This window comes from Dama dama, chromosome 12, assembly GCF_033118175.1.
Source record: "Dama dama isolate Ldn47 chromosome 12, ASM3311817v1, whole genome shotgun sequence".
NCBI classification, from domain to species: Eukaryota; Metazoa; Chordata; class Mammalia; order Artiodactyla; family Cervidae; genus Dama; species Dama dama.
In genome coordinates this window covers 56,900,563-56,919,318 of record NC_083692.1, presented here as the reverse complement: position 1 = coordinate 56,919,318, position 18,756 = coordinate 56,900,563, and the positions used below count along the sequence as shown (strand labels likewise).

The 18,756-nt window shown below is 45.9% G+C and overlaps 1 protein-coding gene across 5 annotated transcripts in view; it reads right to left on the bottom strand.

Moving 5' to 3' along the window:
• The window catches only part of ZNF609 (zinc finger protein 609), a 200,025-nt gene continuing 181,269 nt past the window's right edge, over nt 1–18,756 (bottom strand). For 2 of the 5 annotated variants that reach the window (XM_061157359.1, XM_061157355.1), the window contains 7 exons: nt 10,803–10,890; nt 7,733–10,073; nt 6,476–6,842; nt 4,802–4,977; nt 4,337–4,553; nt 3,832–3,910; nt 1–3,531 (listed from right to left, as the gene is read on the bottom strand). In XM_061157359.1, coding sequence (XP_061013342.1) covers nt 3,837–3,910; nt 4,337–4,553; nt 4,802–4,977; nt 6,476–6,842; nt 7,733–10,073; nt 10,803–10,890 — 3,263 coding nt within the window. In that variant the 3' untranslated portion in view covers nt 1–3,531; nt 3,832–3,836. The remainder of the gene's footprint in view (nt 3,532–3,831; nt 3,911–4,336; nt 4,554–4,801; nt 4,978–6,475; nt 6,843–7,732; nt 10,074–10,802; nt 10,891–18,756) is intronic. The other 3 variants (XM_061157356.1, XM_061157357.1, XM_061157358.1) reach the window with 3 other exon arrangements.

Genomic DNA, 18,756 nt, shown 5'->3' with positions numbered 1-18,756 from the left:
TTTGTGATTGTCTCTTAAAAAGATTTATTTTCTCTTCTTGCCTGAATGTACAAAGGCAAAAAGAGTACAGTTTGTATATATATATATTTATATATATATATAAAAAAACAAGGAACTTGGTAATGTACACTTTACAGAAGGGAAGAATCAGGAAGACTGAAATTAAATCCAACAGAGCAACGCCAATGAAACAAAAGCTATGAACAGCAACACTGCCCCTCCAGCCCGGGCCTCCAGCTCGCCCCAACCTGCTCCCAATGGGGGGCTGAGCACCAAGGCAAGCGGGTGGGCTGGGGCAGGAGGGGCCAGGGATGGGGCCTGGGAGGGGCTCAATCCCAGGAGGGGCCCATGGCAGAGGATCAGCAGAAAGCTTCCTGGGATGCCCTAATAATAAAACAAATAACGAAGGCCCAGAATTAGGGGGCCAGCTAGCTGCCCAGTTGAATCTTGGGGGCATTGGAGTAGACACTTGAGATGGTGGTAAGGTGTGTGGGATAACAAGTGGCCCGTATACAATGACACTAGCCCTTCTGTAGCCTTTTCCTCCTGCTCCCAAGACCAAGCCCTCCCACCCCCACCTTGGAGCCTGGAGAGAAGAGATTCAAGAAGCATCATTTCATTTCATGGGTGCCCTCTTAAGCCTTCTGCATATGGTCCGTTGACCTTGAGATGTGTGGAGGGGGTGAGGTAAGAGAAGGAAATACACATGTATACATACATGTACAGGCAGGGAAAGGGGATGAAGGGAACTGGCACAACTTAAATGAGGAGGAAGCAGATGTGAGTCCTAAAGAGCAGGTCTCCAAGCCCTGGCTGTCCTACTTGGGCACGAGGCTGCCTCCCGCCAGCTTCTCTGTGGGGCTCGGATGAGCCGTGTCTGTCAAGAGAACTGGGCCAGGGATAGCTCAGAGAGAGCCTTGGTCTGGTGACCTTGGCCATTAGCAGCAAACTTGTCCAGCCTTTGCTGGGGTGAAGTGGGGTGGGGATCCTTGAGAGTCTCATCCCTATGACTGGGTTGCCAGTGCTACGGGTCCCCACCTGTGGTGATCCTCCCCAGGGAGAGAGGCTAGAGGCGGACAGCAAACCCTTCACTCAGTGCTCCTCAAGGCTGTTTCACCCGTCACTGCTGCTGCTTCATGTCACCTCAGGGAGGGACGACAGGCCTGGCAAGGATCAGGGACCAGGAGGATCAGGAAAAGGCAGTGCTGTTCTGCCATCGATGCTCTCACCTGCTCTTCTGGGCAGCTCAGCTCCTGCTTTTCAGGATATAAGGGTCAAAAAGCCAAATGTTTTTTAAGGGGGAGAAAAAAAGAAAAAAAGCTGTTCCCTTCTGCAGAACCCAGGGCTGCCCTGCTAACACAGAAGTTCCTCGTCTCTGTTACAGAACGAAGTGGAAAGGGCAGGAATCCCAGGCTATGCCTACCCAATGGAAAAGAAAATTACTCCAAACAGTTTCTTCACAATATGTACAGAGCACGCTGTAAGGCAGCGCCACAGATACAAAACACACAATATTTAAAAACAAACAGGAACAGAGATGGGCCCATGACTCCACCCAACAGGAGCCAGGAGGGCATGAGCAGGCTGAAATTCAGAGCCATCTTTTGGGTGGGGACGACTCAGGTGAGGTGGGGTGAAGGTGTCCACACCGACGACTTCTGTGGGTAAGAGGGAAGTCGCTGCTCAGAGCACTCCCGAAAGGACAGCGGGGGGCAGAAGGACTGAGGGGGACAGGGAGGCTGCTCAAGGGCCTGCTAGGAGGTCTAAATCAGCGGGGTTTGGGAGAGGGCTCAGAATCCAACTTGAACAAAAACAAGGACATGTGAACCTAGAGGAAAGGTCTATAGATCAGAGGGGCTCCTCTTGGGCAAAAGACCCTAAGCCTCTCTAGAATGGGGCTCCGGGGATCTCGGAAAGCAGCCTCTGCTGGGCGTTGTGCTTACTGTCTTCCATCTCCATGCCCCACACTGTCAGAGCCAAGTCCCTGCTCTTAAATGGTCATTTTGGCACTCTGGTCACAAAGACTCGTCTCTAACCTAGCTTGGTGTCTGTCAGTCTTCATCTCTCAATCCAGAGGGTCAAGGAAAGACAGGAGAGGAGGAGGACAAAGGGATGATATCTCAAAAACAAAGTAAGAGCTAAAGCTCCCCACACCTTGGGGAAGAAGTGACTGCCGTAAAGCTACCAGATCATTGTCACTTTCCCAGGACAAAGAGCACAAAGCCTGGACTGGACTGCGTTTCTAAGGAGAGCAGAGAACTGTGTCTGCCTCAGAGCACAGCTCCACTGACTACACCCGGCGGCTCTGAGGAGTAATGGCTTGCACACGTTGTCCTAGGGTCTAAGGAACAGATGCCCTCCAAGGTGCAGTGTTCCCTAAAACAAAAACGTGTGTTACAAAGAAACACGGCTCATGTTGGCACGCATGGGGTACAGGTTGAGCAATAGGAAGTCATGTGGTTGTGTACGGAGAAACTGGGCTGGACAGAATTGGACCCCTTGATGAGGCCGACACTTGGATGGCTGCTTGGACAGGACATCTCTCAGAGGGCTAGGCGCTCCCAGGGCCTGCCTCCCGGCAGACTCCAAAGCTCCCCATGCTGGGGGAATACGATTTTACCTGCCTGAGTCTTAAAAGCCAAGCAGTGGAAAAGAAGAAGAGAGATGAGATGCCCCTGGAAAAGGCACCAAAGGGTCGGGAGGGAGATGAGGAAAGGGCAAGGGGGAGGCTAAGTGGCAGCAGGACTTGGTGGGATGCAGCGTCTCGTTCACAGACTCCGTTCGTGCTCCAGCTCTTGCCTGGAATCCCCAGGGAGCCCGGTGCTGGCCTCGGGGCCCCGGCCCTCTGCCTGACAGGCAGCCCAAGGCCACGGTGGGCAGATGCCTTGGTCTCCCTTTCCAGGCTGGGCTCTGAGCATTTACATGTGCTCATGTGAGAGGGGAGAAGTCTTCACGTTTGAAGACCTTGTTTTCACAACTGCAGAGAAAACAGCCCCCACTTTCTTTCCTGAGATTCTAATTCCTCCACGTGCTGCCAGTTCCCAGGGCCCAAACCACTGGGGAGATGCAGGGTCTGGTGATGGTGCTAATGACGGTGAGAGGGGTATGGCTGCTGTGCTGTCTTCAGACCTTACCCAGTGCCTGGGGGGCCCTCCCTGGGGGGTTGGTACTGCTCCGGCAGCTGACCAGGCCTTGGGGAACAGAGCAGTAACTTCTCTGGGCTGAGGCCATGTTCCCCTGGTTGCTCCCCGTGCCTTCATCTCCACAGAGGCCACAACAGTCACGGCCGTGGCCAAGAGAATAAATATTTTTGCTAAGTACCAGCTCTCCAGCTCCTGAGGAAGAGGGAGGGTCGGGGAGTCCGGGGGTCTGGTGGAGGCGAGATAGCCAAGGATCTGCCTTCAGTCATGGTGGGAACGGCAAACAGGATGATCAACACCATTTAACTGATGTCTAAACGGCACCTCCAGCACCTCCTTGGGTAAGCCAGTCCGGGCCCGTGAAGCTGCCTTTATCCGGGCACTTGGTGTTCTGCAAGGGAAACATGGACAGAGAACCGGGTGCTCAACTGGCTGGTAAAACCACCACAAGGTGGCGCTCCAAGAAAATGAACTGCAGGGGAGGCCAGTCCTGGTCCCTAGGGGAGGCGTGTGGTCCACAGCCCCTCTCAGAGGCTCCCCGGGAAACTTATACAAGAGGCTTGGTCAGGGTTGCTCCATTTCCAGACCGCAGCCCAGAGATGTCCTTCACTGAGGCTCCACAGGGATTCTGTGATCCAGGTATCAACTATCCCTGCTCTCTCTGTGTTGTCTGAGTTAAAAAGTTACTCACCATTCTCACCTCCGGGGGGGTGGGTAGAGTGAAGGAGTCGAGCCTTGCTGGCTGGCAACAATGGCTGTAGAAGAAAGCCCTGAGTAAGAGGGAGGACAAGTCAGTGCAGCACTCGCGCTCTGCCAGCTGGGTGGGTGCTGGGAGGAGTTTCTTCAATGCCTAGCTCCACTGAGTTTTGGGGTGCTGACAGAAGAAAATCTGATACTTGGCCAGATATAGCAGCTGGGGATAGACAGGCTCTGTTTTTCAGTTGCTTGTTACTCTTTGGTTGTGGGAACACCTGCTCCTTATTCTTCTGAATATCAAAGTCAATTTTCTGGAGGAGTTTGAGAATCCCTGAGCTCCAAGGGAGGAAATAAATGTTATGATTATACTGATTGTCTGCAGGAGGCTAGGATTCTGGACAGATTGGAGGCTCAAGGGTAAGAAGAGGAGGAGGGGGTTCTTGCCAGGGGCCCCCTGCTATGGCAGTGCTACGGGATGGCAGTGGGGAAATGAGGCTTACCTGCTGCATAGGGTAAGTTGTACTGTGCTGGGAGCAGTGAGTACCCCAGGTGGTGGTGATGGTGGTGCGTGGACATCAGGCGCTGAGAAGGGGAGGTGCGGGGCCGGTCAACACTCCTTTCACCCCCGCCTGCTCCCCCGACGCTGCTACAGCTGCCACCACCCCCAACCACCCCACAGCCTCCCCGATCTCTCTCCTGAGAAGTTTTATCACTTATCTGGAAAGGAAAGCAGACACAAAAGCTCTACTGTGAGGCACACACGTGAAAGCAAGATGCCCCAAGCCCACACTTTGACTCCTTAGAGATGCAGGACACCCAAGAATCAAGGAGGTGCCTGGGGGAGCTCAGGTCAGGCCGGCCACACCACACTGTTACTGGGACTCGAGCCAGCCCACCTTCTCCCAGACCCTGGCTCTGCCCGTGCTGGTCTCTGACAATGGCCAGTGTCTCTGCGCGTCCCTTACCGTGGGAGACTTGCTCTTGTAGTGACTGGCATGCTGCTGCAAGATGTCCAGGGCTTTAGACTCTGAGCTGGATTTACAACTGACACTGGGGCTAGCTCGGGCCTTGTCAGTATCTTCACCCCCCGAGACCTTGCTGCCATATGGGGAGAAAGAATAGCTGGAAGGCAGGTAGGAACCTGGGAGAGAGAAATAAAGCAGTCAGAGAGATGGGAGAGGCAGGAGAGATTCTGCTTCAGTGAGCCTGGTGAGGCTCAGGCTGAGGGGTGTTCCACCACAGTGTCTTCAGGCTGAGACTCTTAGCGTGTCCTTCCTTTACTGAGCTCCGGAGGCAAACAGCTAAGGGATGTTAAGAACATGGCCCTCAGTTTCTGGGGAATCAACTCCCTTAGAGCCCCAGTCTCAGATTCATCTCCAAGAGGTGCTACAGTCATAGGATTAGAAAGGTTGTTGGATTTGAAGTCATGTCCTTGGGCTCAAATCTGACTTCTGAGACTTACCTGTTGGGTACCTCTGAAAAAATGAACAAGTTCATTAGCTCAAATTAACCTTTTGAGGTTCAATTTCTTGACCATCAAAATGAAGATACTAATACTGATTCCATAGGGTGACAGAGAAGATTAAATGAGATAATGTACATGAATCACCTAGTCCAGTGCCTGGCCTAGAGCAAGTACTCATCAAATGGAACTACTGTTTTTATACAGAAGAACTGGGGTAAGAGGAGAAAGGAATACTGCGGGAAGAGACAATTTCCTATTTCTGTTTGAAAAGCTCACATGTCCTACTTAGAATCTGCCTTAAAACATCAATATCAAGACTGTTTGAGCTGCTTTTCTACAGTGAGGTGGGAGCTCCAGAAAGTGAAAGAAGGGCTCTTTAGGCAACAGAGACCAGTGAGTGAAGGAAGCATTTTCTTCTGACTAGTCCAGAATCACTTCAACGCCTACTCTGTGTTGCCCTCCCCCCATGTTGCCCTCCCCCCCATACTCCATGGCAGTATAAGAGCTTATCTTTCCCAAACTGAACCTTCCCCTCACTGGGCCTCCCCTCCATGACTGCCTGATGACTTTATGCTAAACATGATCTTGCAGATGAAAACATTCATTCTCCTGATGTGAATTTTACTTTGTTCCACGTGTCTCTCCTGCTGCAATTAAGTTGTGAGCTCCTTGAGGGGACTGAAGTAGTCTTCTCTATTTCTTTTATATTCCCCCCAGTGTCTAGCACGCTGCAAAATATATAGAGTATGTGGTTTTCTTTTGGCCAAACCCCAAGGCATCTTAGTTCCCTGACCAAGATCGAACCCATGCCCCCTGCAGTGGAAGCGGAGTCTTAACAGCTGGACCGTCAGTGGTTAAGTCCTTAAAGTATGTGTTTGGAAAAATCCCAGCTGAGGGAAGATGCCTCTGGTAGATGGGGTTTCGCCTTCAGTTATCCATAAAAACTGACTGCAGAGTCAACCCTTCACCTGGTGCAAGGGAGGAAGGAGTGGTCCCACAGACTGTAAGCAGGGGTCACTCAAGGAGCTCAGGGTTAGAGTGACCACAATACCACATTCACATCAGAGTTACCATCTACCTGAGCCTCAGTAGCCTTAGCAAGAAAACTGGATTTGAAATCTGCTTCGTTTCCCTTCCCAGTGAATGGAGCAGCAGCTGGAGCGCAGTGCTGTACCTGGGTAGTTCTGCATCATCACGGCAGGCATGCCACGGTAGCTGGGGTGGCTGGGGTCATAGGACTGGCTGTAGGAGTAGCCGTGCATGTAGGGGATGTAGGACTGGTGCTGGGTGAGGGGGGAGGACACAGGCACGTGGACACTGGGTCGGGGCTCCTTGCTCCCAAGGCGGGATTCCTCTGATGTGGGCAGCTTGCAGTCACTACTTGTGCTTTCCTTCCCATCCTCCTTGGGAACAGAGTCCTTACTCCGACTCCTTTCCTCCTTCAGTTTGCGGTCCCGCTCCTCTTTCCACCGCTCATCCTCTGACTTGATGTCCGAGTACTTGGCAGGATAGACATACGTCCACATCCGGGGCTCTGCTTCCTGCAACAATCACAGAATGACGTGAGTGTTGTACAGATAAAAGAGAGAGAGATTTCAACTCCAAGGTCCCAGTAGAAACACCAGAGCACAGCAGATAATACCAGACACCTGGGGCGCTGCGGGATCTGGGCCTCCACTGACCTTCGTTCAAAATTAACTATGGTCCCTCCTGCTTAAATGCCTGTCCCCTCCCCCCAACAAAAGGATATAAAATGTGGCGAAAGAGAGGGAAAATCCACTGATGGGTCTTCCCTATGAGAAAACAAGCATTTGAGGGAAGTGACTGGAAGAAGCTGTTCCCGTTCCAAGTATATTTAGGTAGTTTCCCTTCTTCAGAGCAAGTTTGGGGGCAGAGAGCTGTAGAGGCCGCTCCACTCAGAGGAGGGTGGGCTAACTGCGGCACAAAGAGGGGGCCTTCCTAAGCCTCATGAATAGAGAAACAAGTAAGACCAAGCTCTTAGTTCTAACTCTGCCTATAAAACCTTTTTGAGAGTAATTCAGTCTGAGAAGGGTGCTTCCGCCTACTTTAAAAACTGGAGAGACCACCTTTCTTCATTCCGTGGGAACCACACAGTGGATGAGACACGTTTAGGCATCACTAGGTACCTGGTTCCAGTTCTGGTTCTGCTGGTGAAGTCTTGAGTACCTCCAGACAAATCAAGCTAACTTACCTGGGCCTCTCTTGTTAAATGGGAAAAACCTCTTTCACTGGTGTGAATAGTGCTTTTAAAAAAACATTAAAATGATTTACAAAGGTAAAGAATCCCTAACATTATAGACTTCTCCTGCTATCCGTACTATGTTGATTCCCTACATAAGGACAGCCCTGATTTATGAGGAAGAGAGAAAGACTATCCAACAGTATTTCCATTTCTTTCCAGAACAGTTACCTGTCGGTACCAGAGTATTGGATCCACCTCTGCCTGTCGGCCACAGTCGGCACCTGTCTTGGCCTCAGAAGCCTCCTTGCCTAGGTGGCTGGCCTCACTCAGCTTTACTTTAAGTCCTTCTGGGGCCTGGCTGGGGAGTTTGGAAGAGTCATCTAACTTGGGAATAATGACTGACTTGGCAGGATCCGCCCCTGGCTCCTTCGCCTTGCCGGGTCCTGACTTTACCAGGTCCGTGAGGCTGGGGGCCTTGGTGAGAGTTGGTGGAATTGACGGCTTTTGCTTCCAGTCTTCCTTCAGTGCTGCCTCCCGCTCCTTCAGGCCCATCTCGGCCTTCTTGTCCAGTCCTCGCTGCTGCTGCTCCAAGCTCTGCCGCTTCTGCTGCTCTTCGTACTGCTGTCGGTAAGCGGAGTTGGTGCTCAGGAGGTGGGTGTGGTAGCTCTGGTCGCTGTAGCCGTAGGGGGGCACGTAGGCATACTGGTTGTAGTACAGGGACTGCATGTACATGTTGGGACGCTGCTGGATGACGGAGGGCTGCTGGCTGGAACTGCTCAGCTCCGGCTTCTTTTCCTCACAGACATCGTTCTTCACTTTTCCCTCTATGCTCTCAGGTTCCTCATCCTTTTTTGTCTTTAGAGCCTGGCTCTCCACTCCTGCCTGGCTGCTGGGGTTCAGAGCCCCTGGGCTGGACTGTGCATAGCTTGGAGAGTAGTAACTTTCAAAGCCTTGGTAATATGGTGAGTCTTTGCTCTGTGGCTGAGGGGGGAAAAGAGTTTTCTTGGCCCCTTCCTTGACCAGCTGCTCGGGGTCCTTGGATTTGACACTGTCCACTTTACCCTCTCCATCCTCCCCAGCATCAGAAATGTCAGAGTATGCAGGGCTGTTGGTTTTGACTGAGCTGGCTTCAGCTCCGTTCTGGGTCACTACGTGTAACGGGGTCATGGGCTGGGTAGGCGTAGTGCTATCTAGGCGGCTGCTGCCTCCAATTGAAGGGCTGGGAGCATTGTCTGTGAAACTGTAGATCTTGTCAGCTTCTGCCTTGATGCTGGCCAGTCGGCTCTGGTGGGGGTCTGAGGAGCCATTCAGGAGGCCCTCCATCTTCATCCCATCTCCCGATGATTCCCTGAATGGGCTTTTGCCTTCTTCTGCTCGACATACCTTCCCAGGGGTCAGAGGACTTTCAAGTTCCTTTGAAGATTCCTTCTTTTTTTTCTCTTTCTTTTTCTTGTCCTTGGCTGGAGTCAAGGCAGGGTTGACTGTAAAAGGTTCTCCCATCACAGTGGGCTTGGGCTGAATGGGCTTCAGTTGGGGGCTGTTGGGCATGGCCTGGACCACGGTGGTGGTCAAGCCTGAGGAGGAGCCTGGGCTTGCTGCCGTGAAGGTGGCTGTCTGGAAGGTATAAATTTGCTGTGGGGGAATGGCAGGGGCAATGGGCCGGGCTGACTTTAAACTTTTGGAAGGAATCTTTTCAGGTTTCAAACTAGAGGGCTTTTTACATTTTTCTTTTTCCATACACTTCCTTTCCAAAGAATCAAAAGCATCATTGCTTGTTTCATCCATTACTGAGGGTCCATCATCAGAGCCATCATTGGATAAGGCCCCGAGATCTGTGTCCCCTTCCCCACTCAACTTTTTCTTACAGAGGCCTTTTGTGCTGAATTTGCTTGAAGGAGAAGGGCTATGGGGCTCCACGAGCCGAACTTTGGGGGTAGCTGAGCGGGCAGGGGACAGGGAACCCTTCTGTGAGACAGATGCGCCATTGCAGCTCCCGAGATCTGCATGGAGGGTGGGCTCCTCTCCGTACTCACTGTCTCCGTCTGCTTCTGGCTTGCTGTCATCATCTGTATGGGCATGAGCTTGGTGGTACTTAAGTCCATTGATGTGCTTGTACTTTTTGTTGCAGTTTGGGTGGGGACAATCGATCAGGACTGGGGAAGGACAATTTCTGTCTAGAACAGTGGGTTCCACCTTGGTTCCAGGGAGGGGGCCAGTGGCTGACCCCATGGAATTCGTACGGACACGTTTGCTCCCTTTGGAGTCCTCTGAGCTAGAATTCAGCTCCATGTCTGAAAGGGGTTTGTTTTTCCGCTTATTAGCTGAGGAAGGGCTGGCCTTGACATCCTCAGAGGTGCTACTGGCAGGCGGGCGATGTTCTGAAGAATTCTGGCTGCCCCGACGGCCTTTGCTATTGGCTCCTGCTCGGGTTTTGCTGTTGCTGCTGGTCCCTTTGCTGTCGGAGGCTGTGGCTGTCTCATTGACAGGCGTGTTACTGTTGGGACGCATGCGTTTGCCTCTACCCCGACCATTGCGCATTTCCAAGTCACTGGTGGGAGAGTCACAGAACCTTGGCAAATGACAAACACAACAAGATATTATTAAGAAAAGAAGCTACCTTCAAACCAGGGTAGCTGCAGCCTCTAAAAGAACTGTCCAGATGGTAACTATCATTTTCAATGAATATCATTTGTTAAAGAAACTTCTGAAAACAGGCCAACTGCATTACTGGTGAGCTTCTAGGATGTTACCTGCATGCTAGCTATAAATTATTCCCAAAGATTTGGGTTCCCCCAACCCTGATGAACAGGAAATTAATACTAGAAACTAGCTTTAAGATGAAATTCACTGGAATATCAGTCTTATGGCCAACTGCAACTTGAAAGGTCTTTGTGAAATCCAGATTGTCTAATGGAGTTTATGAAACTGAAAATGTTCTTGAGTTTTAACTTCTGAGAGATAGCTACTATCAAAAAACGTCATCAACGAATGCTTGTTCACCCACAGTCAGATTCTGACCTTGGTCTCAAGGTGACTTTAGGTAGAAGCCAGAATTCAGTCATTCTAGATAAAGGCTTAAACAGGATCTCGTCACCATTCCTACCCAAACCAACACCTGACTGATCTCTCCTTCTTGAATGCTAGAGGAATATGACGCATCCCCTTGTTTTTATACCATACTGTCCTTTAAAAGCTATCCAACTCTAACATTATCTTTATTATACCTTTATCTAGATATGAGGGATCATTGATAAGGGTGGTTCAAACCAACATAGGCAAAAAGCTGTAGCGTGCTTACCTCGGGGGTGCCCAATCATGCCGTGTGCAGTCAAGAAGTGTACCTACATAAGTCTTGTTCCTCCATGTTACATTCACCACTAACATCCCTGAAAGACAAGAAGACTCAGATATACACAAAAGAAACTCTGTTGGCCACAAGAGAAGAGTATTTTCCGTCTGAGTAGCATTCTAGCTCCTGTAGAAGGGTTTAGGGGGTGCTCTATGTCCCAACAGGCCTAACAGCATTAGGCTGGAATAGTTCCATGGGAACTGCCTACAACACTACCAGGGGCCCTTAGGATGGGGAACATTTGCAGATTCCACGGTCCAGTTAAGGTACATTTTCCTAACTTTTAAAAAAACTATGAAGCATTTCAAATACACTAAAAAATACCAAGGTTAACTTAAAAAGCTCATGTGCCCATGTAGCAGCTCAATGGATTTATAAGATTTTATGTTATACTTGCAACAAATTTCTTTTTTAAAGAACAAAATATAGCTGAAAAGCACTGTTTACTGTATTTTCAAACCTGCCAATGATGGGATCAGGCTGGTTGTATAACTTACCTCTCTCACTTAACATTAAAAATTTAAGATATATCAATGTTGACATGAAGAGCTTAACCCATTTGTTTTAATGGTGCTCAAGTATGTCACTGCATGACTCGACCACAATTTATACATCCTATTGATGGAAATTCAGATGTTTCTTGCACATTTTCACTATAAATGACATCATAATGAGCATTCCTGACATGTTCATTTTATTTTAAAATGGTTTTGAATGAATAAAAGTCACATTCCAAAATTTAAAAGGTAGGAAAAAAAAAAAAAGCAAACAAACCCCAAGATAAAATGAAGTGTTCTTCCTGTCACTATTCTTCAGCTTTTTAGGTCCCCTACTCAGAAACATCCATGGATATCCATGTATTCCTCCAGAGGCATTTTATATATTTATAAGCAAATATGTTTATATAGTCTTCCTCAGATGGTTAGCAGTGTACACCAATATTATGCACATTTCCCATGTAACCATATATTTTGGATCATTCTATATGATCACACATAGAACTACTTCATTCTTTTCAATGGCTCCATATGCATGATTTCAAACTGTACCATCATTGATTTGACCACTTCCCTGTTGATGGACATTTGGGTTGCTTCACTCTTCCACTACTACAAATAATGCTGAATAACTAATCTTGTACACATGCTTTATGTTACATATTATAGAATATATCTGTAAGGTAAATCCCTATAAGTAAAACTGCTACTCACAGAGTATTTAGATTTGGATTTTTCATAAATACTTCCAGTTTGTCCTCAAAGAGGATGTACTAATTTATAAACCCATTAGTGCATGAGAACACCTGTTATTCTTTCCCTTTGGCAATACAGTGTTCTCAAACTTTTTGGTTTTGCCAATCTGATAGGAGACAAATAGTGTTTTATGTACTTTTAATGTCATATTTCTTATTATCAGTTTGTATATCATTTCATTACAAGATAGCAGCATGAAACATCTGTATTTCCTTTCTAGTGAACTGTCTGTTCATACCCTTTGCTCATTTTTCTACTGAATTATAGTCTTTTCTTATTTGTGACTGTTTACTGTGGAAAATTCTTAAAGAGATGGGAATACCAGACCACTTTACCTGCCTCCTGAGAAACCTGTATGCAGGTCAAGAAGCAACAGTTAGAACTGGACATGGAACAATGGACTGGTTCAAAATTGGGAAAGGTGTATGTCAAGGCTGTATATTAGCACCCTGCTTATTTAATTTATATGCAGAGTACATCATGCAAAATGCCAGGCTTGATGAAGCACAAGCTGGAATCAAGATTGCTGGGAGAAATATCAATAACCTCAGACATGCAGATGACATCACCCTTATGGCAGAAAGCAAAAAGGAACTAAAGAGTCTCTTGATGAAAGTAAAACAGGAGAGTGAAAACGTTGGCTTAAAACTCAACATTCAAAAAACGAAGATCATGGCATCTGGTCCCATCACTTCATGGCAAAAAGATAGGGAAACAATGGAAACAGTAAGAGACTTTATTTTCTTGGGCACCAAAATCATTGCCAATGGTGACTGCAATCATGAAATTAAAAGATGCTTGCTCCTTGGAAGAAAAGCTATGACAAACCTAGACAGTGTATTAAAAAGCAGAGACATTATTTACCGACAAAGGTCTGTCTAGTCAAAGCTATGGTTTTTCCAGTAGTCATGTATGGATGTGAGAGTTGGACCATAAAGCAAGCTGAGTGCCAAAGAATTAATGCTTTTGAACTGTGGTGTTAGAGAAGACTCTTGAGAGTCCCTTGTACAGCAAGGAGATCCAACCAGTCAGTCTTAAAGGAAATCAGTCCTGAATATTCATTGGAAGGACTGATGCTGAAGCTCCAATACTTTGGCCACCTGATGGGAAGAACTGACTCAATGGGAAAGACTCTGATGCTGGGAAAGATTAAAGGCAGGACGAGAAGGGGATGACAGAGGATAAGATGGTTGGATGGCATCACTGACTCGATGGACCTGAGTTTGAGCAAACTCCAGGAGTTGCTGATGGACAGGGAAGGAAGCCTGGCGTGCTGCAGTCCATGGGGTCACAAAAACAAATATTTGTTATTTGTTTTTTTTCTTATGGCTTCTCTGAGTATTTTCATGGTTTGAATTTTTGACTCTTTCATCCATCTGGAATTTAACGTGGTATAAAATGTCTGACATGGACCTTTTTTTGTTTGGTTTGCTTTTTTTCCCCTTTGGCCACACTGCATGACTTAATGATTTCTTAAGTTTCCCAACCAGGGATTGAATGTGGGCCCTTGTCAGCGAGAGTGGAGTACTAACCACTGGACCTCCAGGGAATTCCCTGACATGGACTTTTTTTTGTTTGTTTTGCCTTAATTCTGAATTATTTTTTGTTATTTTTCTATTTAATGAAGTAAAATATATTAAGCTTTTCCCTATGGTTTGTGCTTTTTATGTCTTACCACAAGGTCATGAACATTTTACCATGAAATATTTTAAAGATATCTTTAATAAGCTAAGAATGGTTTTTATATTTTTAGTGGTAGGAAAAAATGATAAAGAGAATATTATTTTATGTCATCTGAAATTATGTGAAATTCAGATATTTCTCAGAAATAAAAGTTTTATTGGAACACAGCCACATTTATTCATTTACCCACTGTCTATACCTGATTTCACACCTCAAGGCAGACAGAGCTGGTGTGTGTCGTAGAGGCTATATGGCCCTCAAAGCCTAAAATATTTACTATTTGGCCCTTTATAGAAAACGTTCACCAACACCTGTTTTAGATCTTTTTTCTTTTCTAATATAAGCATTGAAGATATAAATTACCCTCATAGCCCACTTTACTTGCATTTCACAAGTTTTAATATGTTTTTATTATCATTCAGGTCAAAACATTTTCTAGTCCCCCCCCACCCCTTTTTTTTAATTCTGGGTTTATTTAGAAGAGTGTTGTCAAATTTTCAAATACCTGGGAATTTTCCAACTATCCTTTTGTTTCTGATTTCTAATATAATTCTACTGTAGTTAGAGAACATACTATATAATGATTTCAATCCTCTTAAATTTATTGAGAATCAATTTAGGTATAAAATATGGCCTATCTTGAAGAATATCCCATGTGCACTTGAAAAGAATATTTCAAAATGTATATTCTGCAGTTGCTGGGTAGCCTATATAGATCAAGTTGATTGATAATGTTTTTCAAATCTTGTACATCCTTATTAATTTTCTGTCTTATTAGTTATGCTTGTTGCTTGTTCTTGCTGTAACGCCTATTTGGACCTTCTAGACTAATCCTCTTATCTTTCCAACCTATTTCCCATTTCTTTGTCTTTTGATGCTAAGCGATTTCCTTCATCGTCTAGGAAATTTTCACTTTTTTTCTATGACTCATACTGATCTCTCATATTCTTTTCTCTTTGTTTTTGATTCTTGCAACTTATAATTTTTTTCTTTGACTACAACATACAGGATAGAATTTATCCAATGTACTGAGTTTTTTAAAAATTTAAATGACTATAAGTAACAGTCATTCCTTATCAAAGCGTACTTTTTTAATGCTCCTTTTCTCTTTGGAATCAGATTTTAGAATGCTCTATCATAAAACCAGATCAGACAAGGGAGCTGAAAAAAAGAAAAAAAAGATTATCCTAACAGAAAGTCTCAATCTAATGAAATCAGGGCAAGAAAGAAGTTTGGTTTAGTCAATTGGATCTTTTTTTTTTTTACCACTTTCTTTTTTTTCCCTCATGTATTTATTTTTAAACTGAAGTATAATTTACAATGTTGTGTTAGTCCAAGTGTGTAGCAAAGTGATTCAGCTCTGTGTATATATGTGTGTGTATATATACACAGACAGACCTCCTAAGAAAGCAACTGGGCTAAAGTCTCTCTGGCTGTTAGCAAAGTGAACTCATATGGATGTCTCTTCCCAGTGATAACCTGCTCTGATTACCAGATAACCAATTTGAATAGGAGCAGAATCCATTTATTTCTAGACAAGGTAAGACTTCGAAGTTGGTGCCTCATTAACAAGGGCAGATGAGCTGTAAACAGAGAGCAGGTATACAATAATAATAATAATGTTATTCCTCTTCTTGAAACAGCTGGCCGGGAACATAGGTTTATAAATCTGTCTCCTTCCTCTGGTATAATCTGCAAACCTTAACAATAATGAATGAGCTTAAAAAATGACAGGTCAGACAAAGTGCTGGAAGTGGAAGAGGGGAAGAGAAAAAATTCTAATATGGAAAAACAAAATGGAAGCTTGTTTAAATGTCAGAGCAAACAGTTTTCTGAAATATAACTCTCTTCCTACAAGGTTCCGGCTTGAGACAGCTGGGCGAATAAGAGGACAGGAAGGAAAAAGCAGAAAATAACACTTAACAGACCTAGTTTCACTATTAGGGGCTAACTATAGGGCAGCAAGGAGGCTGAAGAGAAAGAGAAAAATTGGTTTTCATTTAAGAAAGTTCCCTATTTTGAATAAGTGTTCACAAAATAAGGAAACGCTTGGCATATTTAAAGGTGATAATAATGCTAAAAGTAGAAGTAGTGCTTTGTGTTTCTCTAGGTGGTTATCTGCCTATTTACCACGGGCCTCACAGACATAATCTCAATAAACCATTATTAAGTTTTAGAGTGTTGAGTATTCTCCCTTCTTAAAGGTGATCAGCACGGGAACACAGTAAAGGGGAAATGACTTAGGTATGAGGCAGCAGTCAGGTTCCCCCAAGTCACAGGAGTGCAGTGTTAAGACAACTTGATGCCAAAGGAGCACTGCTTTGTTTCAGAGGACAGTTCAGAACAGTTGTGCAGTCAAGACTGACACTAGCGCCAATAGTCGAAAAAGTAAATTTTACCTCCAGAGCCCTCACTGTCACCATTTCCACGAAGCACATTCTTTCTCTCAGGGATCTAGTAGCCTCATGCTCAGTTGCTGTTCAGTCACCAAGTCGTGTCCGACTCTCTGTGACCTCATGGACTGCAGCATGCCAGGCCTCCCTGTCACTCACCATCTCCTGGAGTTTGCTCAAGTTCATGTCTACTGACTAGGTGACATCATCCAACCAGCTCAGTGGACCACTCTCCTTTGGTTTAAACTTTTATTTTTGACTGTGCTGGGTCTTCACTGCTGCTCAGGCTTTTTCTAGTTGCAGAGCGCTGGGTCTGCTCCTCGTGGTTGTGCCAGGTTCCTCATCACGGCGCCTTCTCTGGTTGGAGAGCACAGGCTCTAGGGCTCACAGTCTCAATAGGTGGTGCACGGGCTTAGTTGCTCCTTGGCATCTTCCAGGGATCTTCCAAGACCAGGGATTGAACCCAAGTCTCCTGCATTAGCAGGCAGATTCTTTACCATCAAGCCACCAGGGAAGTCTTTCACCATCTCCTTCTTGAAACATTTTCTTCATTTGGCCGTCAGGACAAGGACACCACTCTGGCCTGATTTTCTTCTTGCTGTTCTGCTCGCTTTTCTTCAGTACCTTTTGCTGTTATTTCTTCATATGTAATGACTCAAGCTTCTGTTTCCAGCACCAACCTTTTCCCTCCACCTTCAGCACCATCTTGTCTCTTTCCCTTGGCTTCCTGTGGCCAGTCTGCCTCCACGCCTCCCTCTATACTGCCTGCGCCTCCTCCGTGCGCTCAGTTCCCTCAGACAGATTTTCCCCTGGAACCTACCCCACCTCTGAAACTCTCCCAGTTCCCTGTTCTTCTCAACTTGTTAAAACCTGTCCCTTTAAAATTAAGCCTTCTGAGGAGGATTCAGAAGTTAAACCTCTAATTTCTTATATTCCCTTATACTGAACTGTAAGCCACTGTCAAAGATATTCCCAAAGTAACGGAAGATCCTCACAGATTTGCTGAGGAATTTAATATAATCACTCAAATTTACCAAACAGGTTCCCCTGTCTTAAATGAGCTAGTTCATATACATGTTGGTGAAGGCCAGGCCCAGCACTGGAGGAAAACTTCTAACTGGGAAAATCCTGAAATGTTTCTAGAATTAGAACTGGGAGATCAGCCTACTAACTTACTATATGATCAGGTTTGAGCTATTGCTAAGTGACTTCACTGAGCAATTCCTAGGGCTTTTTCAAAGCCTGTTAATTGAAAAAATTTAGGTTTGCACAGAAAAATCTGTTGAACCTGTTCATAAATATTAAGTCAAATTCAAATTAAAAAAAAATTCTGGTCTTTCTTCACATGTTGATGCCACCTGAGAAATTTTCAACTCTATGTTTATTAATGAGCTGAACTGGGAGCTTTCCCTTCTAGTAAAAAGGACCACAATAGAATGGGAAACTGTGTCCACTTGAGATTTAATCTGACAAACTAGCTCTCTTGGACGCTAAATGAATGACTAAATCAGAGACCACTAAAATTCTTAATCTTCAAATCCAGCAAATGAAGGCTCCTAAATAAAACCCAAATCCCCCCAGTTTCTGCTACTATTGCAAAGAGTCAGGATATTGGAAAAGAAATTGTTACAAATTTAAGTACTTTAGGCACCTTTAACTGTCTAACTAGGGCCTCCCAGGTGGCCAGTGGTAATGAGCCCACCTGCCAATGCAGGAGATACAAGAGATGTGGGTTCAATCCCTGGATCAGGAAGATCTCTTGGGAGGAGGGCATGGCAACCCACTTCAGTATCCTTGCCTGGGAAATCCCATAGACAGAAAAGCCTGGTGGGCTACAGTTCATGAGGTCATAAATGAGGTTGTAAATGACTGAGCAACTGAGCACTCATGCATGCCTCCTGGTGGTCCAGAGGCTAAGACTCCTTGCTCCCAATGCAGGGGTCCCAGGTTCGATCCCTATTCAGGGAACCAGATTCCCTGTGTTGCAACTAAACCCTGCATGCCACAATGAAGATCAGAGGTCCCTGTGCTGCAACTAAGACCTTACAGCCAAATAAATACACACACATATTTTTTAAAAAAAGATTCAATTTGCAAAATTGGTGGAGGCCCTCCAAATACCTTGGCTAAACTGTTGTTAGTCCTTCCAGATTTCAGATCTACCCCTTTTAGAAGTCATAAACTCTCACCCTTTGAGATAGTAATAAGATGTCCGATGCACTTGGCTCCTGCTTCTTTTGACCCACAAGTAATAAAAGGAGAGTACTCAATACTGCAGAGGCCTAATTGCTTCTATTAAAAATAACCATGCTTTGGTAGAGCAGTCTTTTTTGCAGTGCACCCTGGGGAAGGTGAAGACCTTAAGCATTACACCCTGTAACCTGGAGATTTCATCTACTGGGAAAGAACTCTCTTATGCCTCATTGCAAAGGCCCCTATCAGACACCACCAACTCCTGTACCACCTAACTCCAAGGAACAGACTCTTGGGGAGTCACGTCTACAAGGAAAGAAAGCAGGAAACCCTGATGACCTCACAATATCTGGTTATCTGAAAATGAAGATTTCCCAGAAA